Here is a 6,934-nt window from a genome sequence, read left to right as displayed (position 1 = left end):
GTTGGAGATGGGATCAATGGAAGGTCCGCATTCTACAAACATCATTAACCCTAAGTCCCTGCTCGTCAGTCAAGTCCAACAGATCCACTATCCCATTCACAATTTTAAAATGTTAGGGAGAGGTGCTGCAATGTATCCCCTTTCATCCACATTGACATGTAGATTCACTTTTCATTAGTCAATGTTTCTTCTTATTCCTCTCTCTTTGGAGCGGCGCACAAGTGTGGCTCAACCGTGGCAGGTCACCGGGAAAAGCGTGGCCCCATGGTGGCTGGACTCGTCGGAGCAGCGCGGGTCCAACTCTAGCGAAGGATGCCATAGGGTCATCTGCAGGGAAGACCGAGCGATGAGCTCAGTCGTGATTAAGGGCAAGATGCGGCAACGGCATCCACAGGGGCAAGGTGGAGCTGAGCGGCAGTGGAGGAGCGGGGCAGCATGGAGAAAGGCCCACACATGTGTATGCGGTTGGCGGCGCCGATGAGCTGGATGGAGCGGACGCATGTATGTAATGGGACAACGAGCACGCAAGAAAAGAAACCAGGAAAGAGAATCCCTTTTCTCAAGGACGAAGGAAGGGGATAAAGGAGATTGTGAAAATGGATCTATTAGAGGACTGTTTTTACCCCTTAATCGGTCGATCCTCTTTAACCAGGATATTGGGAAAGGAGATTGTTTTTCACAATACGTTGGAGTTTCTCTTATCTCTTCACTTCCACCCACCTCTACCTCCCCTATCCCCCTCCGTTGCCTCCCGCTTGGTTGCTTGAGCCATCGTCCCGCAGCCCTGCAGGCTAGCCGTGCTTCCGAGCTACAGTCTGATGGAGCCGCTTGCCCCTAACGCACTTGAGCTTCACCTTGTCAGAGCTTCTCTCCCTAACGCGCTCAAACCTCAACTCACCTACAAGTGGCAGGGCACGTGGTGACTGAGACCAGCAGCGCTGGGAGTGGGTCGACCGGAGGGAGGCGGTGCTGGGGAGCAAGGCAAGTGATTCTAGCACCGTTGGCAAGCAGAGGTCAGGGACACGGTAGAGCGCGTCGGTACGGATCGTGCGGTGCATACCAGCTCCGATCCGCTGATGCATGGACACCCGAGGAACCAAGGGCCATCTTCGATTGTTACTAGGCTTGGATTGAATGGTAGAAAGGACAGCTCATCTCAATGCAACGAGGATCCCCATGCTTGTCTCTCGCATCACGTCACCCGGCTTGACAGGATGACCTGCCGCCTATCGGTGAATGTTGTCGGGGTGTTTGAATTCCCCTACTAAACTTTAGCACTTGCCACATCGAATGTTTCGATACTAATTAGAAGTATTAAATATAGTCTAATTACAAAATTAATTGTATAGATGGAGTCTAATTCGCGAGACGAATCTATTAAGCCTAATTAGTCCATGATTTAATAATGTGGTGCTATAGTAACCATTTGCTAATGATGGATTAATTAGTTTTAATAGATTCATCTCGCGAATTAGACTCCATCTGTGCAATTAGTTTTGTAATTAGCTCATATTTAATCCTTCTAATTAGCATCCGAATATCTGATGTGACCCTGTTAAAATTTAGCACCTCGTATTTAAACATCCCGGTCCATATGACGTAGCTCTGCTTGCTCTTTTAGAGGTTAGACGGCAATAACAACGGCATGGCGGCTCGATACCCAACTTCCTCCAAATACGACGTAGCTACTATGTACGGGACGTGTCTCCTCTGCAATTACTGCAAAGAGACTGTCCCTAACAAGTGGGCCTGTTAGCCCATATGCCCACTTACTAGCCACACAATACCTTTGCAATAATCACAGAAGAACTGCTTCCCCATGCAGGAGGATGCTAGGAGGGCAACAATGCTGCCCAGGTTAATGGTGACTACTATATTGTTTGATAAGAATCAGGCATAAAGGAGACCATATAAACCTATTATTTGATTGGTATTTTTGTCATCAGATAATTTCTCTTTTTTTTTCCCATGGTTCACATGAACCAGTTATTCTATGTATACCTCATTTTCAGGTTGCATACTTCAATTGTTTAATTCCTTCAAGACATCTCATTTCATATTTAACCCCTCCAAGAAATATCCTCAATTTTCGTGTTACATCTACAAATTTCAGAACACTCAACATGTCTGCTTCACTACTGTGAGTCCACATTGGCATCATCCTAGGCATGCTACACTTAAATTTGGTGATGGTTCGGTTTGAACCCAGTTTTTTTGGTTTGGGCTTTGATCTGGTTGAGCATGGTTTTGGGGGAATCGGTGGGCCAGGTAAAGAATTTGGTTAGGTATGGTTTCTAGCTGAGATAGGTTTGGGCTGCATTAGATTGGATTTCAATAGGTCCTCATGTGTTGAAAGCCTTCTTCATAGACTCCTTAACGCACGCCTTTTTTTATTGAATACCCAGGAGAGTTGTACATCTTTGTATTATATAGAAAAAGGTTGATTACATGACATTTCTAGCTTCTGCTTGTGTCCTCAGCCTGCTAACACCAGGTACAGATTCACCCGCCAGCTTACGACCCATTAAACACAAGACTTATTATAGAACAGGATTAGAACCAAAATAGATAGTGTTCCTGAGATACTGAGATTACTTAGAGAACATGCAACCTAGTTTTTTTGGCCCCAACAACAACCCAATTTTCCCCACTTTTCTCTCCTGCATTCTCCCACCACGCCGCCGCCAAGGGGGCACATTAGCAACCTAAGATGTCATCTAAGCCTTCTAACATTGGATCTAATTAATTGATAATTAATCACAATTAATGTGTTCATGTCACTAGGCTAGTTGATTATACAGGCCTAAGCATATTAAGTTCCAACAATTAGCATCAGAGCTGATGTAGTAAGCATGCCTCTATCAAGTGATTACCCTTAATTTTTGTCGGTGATTATGCCTAAGTACCCTATTTGATATCTGTTGATGTTATCTGCGGATAATTAGCATGATTTGAACCTTGATCAGCTATGCCCTAAGTGTTTTCTGCATGGTTAATGTTAACCTCATTGAATATGACATGATTTGCTTCGAGAATCTCATTGAAGAGTTTAATTGAGAAATTTTCTTTTTATTTTTTCTTAAATGTATTACACCACTTTATTTTGTTCTGTGAACTTCAAACCATGTATGGATCTCGGAGCTGTAGCTACAAACTGGCCCAAAATGGCACGGCTTGCTTCAAGAACCTCATTGACCAGACGGTCGAGAGCAAAATCATCCGAGATGGCGCCACCATGACTCGTGTTGTGAATCAGCACGGACCTGAAGTAAACCTGCTCCGGATCAGCCCCGATCAGCGTGTCCAACGCCAACAAGCTCGCTATGTTGCTCGCCCCATCGCCGTCGCCGTAAAGCACTTCGTCAGGCTTCGCGCCGAAATCGCCGTCCCAGTACACCAGCTTCTCCGCCGTCGGCACGCCGATACCGTTGATGCAGGTCATCGGCACCGCCGGCGCACTGAAATCCAGCGTCACCGGCAGCACCCTCGTCACGTAGCGCGCCACCTCGCCGTCAGAGAAACCATTGGCCTTGAGATACTCCGGGATATCGTAGGCGGAATAGTTCTTGGCTCGCGTGATCACCAGCGGCGCGTCGCCGAACACCTTGGGGGACGGCAGAGTTGAGAACACGCCCGCGAAGCTCCTGCCGGTGTCAGCGAACGACAGCGGGTCGGTCGGTGGCGACGACGACGACGGGCCACAGAACTGCAGCCGGGATACACCGCCTCCAGCGCCGGCGGAGACCATGACGAAGTGCTTGACGTACCTCCTGCGCCACGCCAGGGGGCTCCGGCGGAGGAAGACGTTGGCGTTGATGCCTCCGAAGCTGTGCGTCACAAGGATGACCGGAGCGTCCCCGTTCCTCTCGCTTGCCTGCTCCACGAGCACCCTCAGGCTTGACAGGAAGCAGGAGAACACCCTGGACTCCTTGCCGGGCGCCGCCGCCGCGTATCGGAAGTCATACGACGCGCCGAAGAGGTTCTCGCCTTCTCTGTATCCGACTCCTTCCAGTGCCCGAACGAGTTTCTCCATGCAGAAGTTCCTGACGAGTGTAACAGCATAATGATAAGAGGCAATTTGATCAGTTGGAGGAGATACGAGTTAGTACAACCGAAATAGGTGGCAAAATTAGCAAGAAACACGAGTACAAGGCCTCTTTCGGCCGGCTTAAAGAAAAAATTCGCGGAGGATATCTTACTTCATGGCAGGATCACCGTAGCCGAAGCCGCGCGTGGTGCCGAAGGCCACGACGCGGGTCTCGACGCCGGGCACGTTGCGGTAATCGCCGGCGACGGGGTCGTACACCAGCCGCAGCAGCTCCGCGTAGCACGGCACCAGCGTAGGGTCCTCCTGCAGCGCCGTGTGGTTGTTCCACAGCCGGAACCATCCCTTCTTCCCCTTCGGCACACCGCCGCAGCTCGGTGCCGCGGTGGCGGGCTCGAACTCGTCGGTGAGCCGCGCGTCGAGCTGGCTGCAGCCGAATCCGGGCAGCAGGACGACGGGGTGGAGGCCGGAAGCACCACGCGCCAGTGCGCCGGCGAAGAAGAGCCAGGCCCAGGCGAACAGGACGAGGAGGAGCAGTTGGGCATGGGCGCCGCCCATTGAGAAAGCTTTGCTGCTATGTAACAATGGAGAAATTGGGAGCGGCGGTGGATGGGGGGAGGATAATGCATCCACTATCTGGTTGCAGTTTAGTAGTCGCTTTCACTTCCGTACACTATCGCACATGGTGAGCTTCCAGACGCTGCCACCAAGTTTCTGAATTTCCCTTGTGCCTCTGAGGCGGCGTTTGCGAGTGAGGTGAACAGTTCATTGGTTAAGGGGCGTTTGGTTGCCTGCATCGGCCCTCCGCCAGGCTCTGCTCACTACGGGAAAGATTAAATTCGTCGAGTGCGATTTTTTCGCCGAGTGCAATGCTGCGGGCACTCGGCGAAGGACCCGTTTGCCGAGTGTATTGCCCATAACACTCAGCAAAAAAAATGCACTCGGCGAAAAAGCGATTTGCCGAGTGCCAAATAAGAAAACACTCGGCAAAACCCCGTCGACACTCAGCAACCCTAATACACTCGGCGAACTATTGAGCACATGACCTGCACGTGCGCCGTCCGGTCGAAACCGTGACGGACGTTAGTTGTTTGCCGAGTGTCAACGGTGGACACTCGGCAAAGATACTAGTATGCTGAGTGCTAAGGGGGACACTCGGCATACCTACAAGTTTGCCGAGTGTTGTGATGGGACACTCGACAAAGCTGCGAGTATGCCGAGTGCTAGGGGGAACACTCGGCATACTGTAGGGTTTGCCGAGTGTTTTTTGACACACTTGGCAAAAGTAATTTTTTCCCCTCCTCCACCCTCCAAACTTTTTACACTCCACATGTATGGCATTTGGCACTGCATGGTAGAAGCTGTTTGCTATATTTAATCAATTAATTTCATTTAGAGTAATTTGTTGATTTAAGTCAAATTTGAACTGCAGGTGATTGGAATAATGGAATAATATGAGTGGAAAAATCATATTCATGTTAGTGAGTCCAAATTAGGACTCACCCAGAAAATGAAAAGAAATTTCGAACATTTTGTTAAGGAAACACGACTACGAACGTGTGGCCAAATAATTTGTTAATTCTCAAAAATACAAACGAAGTTTGAAAATCACGAGATTTTCCAAGATGCTATGATTTCATATGCAGAGGCTGTGGTAAAAAATTGAGAAGATTTCGCACAAATTTTGACATATGATGCTTAGAATTCGAAGCATCTCCGAAGAGGATTCGTAGAAGTTGGAAGGATCCGGTAAGATTTTGAGTCGAATCGATACTTAAATTTGTGATTGAGTTCAAATTTATTTTTATAGACCATAGATAACATAGATTGGTTCATGTCAAATTTTGGGAATTTTTCGGATCCGTTTTGTAATTTTATTTATTAATTGCAAGTATATGAATTTAATAGATATAAATTTGATATGAGCTATAAATCCATGAAATAATGGAATAATATTACTTAAAAAATGAAATACGCAATGTTTAGTGAATTTGACTAGGTTTTTGCAAACTTTACATACTTTTAATTACTAAAACTACTTTGGACATGAAATAACACTACCTATTTGCCGAGTGTCACAAAGGGGCACTCGGCAAAGAACCTGTTTACCGAGTGTCATCCCTTGGACACTCGGCAAAGCGCGTCGCGGGTCCATGTGTCAGCCGCAGTTTGAAATCCGAAAAAAAAAAATTTGCCGAGTGCTCCTGATCTAGTACTCGGCAAAGGCTTTGTCGAGTGCTAGACACTCGGCAAAGCCGGCCACTTAACGCGGGTCCATGTGTCAGCCGCAGTTTGAAATCCGAAAAAAAAAATTTGCCGAGTGCTCCTGATCTAGCACTCGGCAAAGGCTTTGCCGAGTGCTAGATCACGGGACACTCGGCAAAGCCGGCCACTTAACCCAGACTTAGTCCCTCACGCGGACAGCAAACAGGCAGACGCACAACAGGCAGACGCACGCGCCGCCGCCCCGCGCCGCCGCCCCATGCCGCTCGCCCCGCGCCGCCATCCCGCCCTGCGCCGCCCGCCCGCGCCGCTGACCCGCCGGCCCCCCGGCCTCCCCCGCGCTGCCGCCGGCCGCCCCGCGCCCGCTCCGACCGCCCCCGGCCGGCCGCCTGCGCCCACGCTTCTGGGGACGACGAGGAGGAGGAGGCGGAGGAGGAGGAGCAGCAGGAGCAGGAGGGGGACGGGGAGGCAGGGGATGCCCAGTCCAAGATATGGTTGCGAGGTCCCTCATCCCTCCCGAAGCGGCCGATGCCTGAGCATTTACGCTTGCTAATTAAACCGGTTGGGACCAAGTAAGTAACTTTAAATATTCTTAATATTGTTCTTATGTGCAGCGGCGTTTGCAGATGCCGAGTGCATCACACCATCAAGGCAGCCTAAGCCTTG

At 49.5% G+C, this 6,934-nt stretch overlaps 1 protein-coding gene across 1 annotated transcript; it reads right to left on the bottom strand.

The window, feature by feature from the left end:
* Positions 1–3,027: 3,027 nt before the first annotated feature.
* LOC101785769 (lecithin-cholesterol acyltransferase-like 1) lies at positions 3,028–4,688 on the bottom strand. The gene is made up of 2 exons (XM_004982524.4): positions 4,200–4,688; positions 3,028–4,043 (listed from the first exon to the last, which is right to left on the bottom strand). Exons 1-2 carry the CDS (start codon positions 4,601–4,603, stop codon positions 3,089–3,091), a joined length of 1,359 nt encoding a protein of 452 aa, XP_004982581.1. The 5' UTR covers positions 4,604–4,688; the 3' UTR covers positions 3,028–3,088.
* Positions 4,689–6,934: the final 2,246 nt, after the last annotated feature.

Source organism: Setaria italica, chromosome IX, assembly GCF_000263155.2.
Source record: "Setaria italica strain Yugu1 chromosome IX, Setaria_italica_v2.0, whole genome shotgun sequence".
Lineage (NCBI taxonomy): Eukaryota > Viridiplantae > Streptophyta > Magnoliopsida > Poales > Poaceae > Setaria > Setaria italica.
This window is presented reverse-complemented; position numbering and strand designations above follow the sequence as displayed.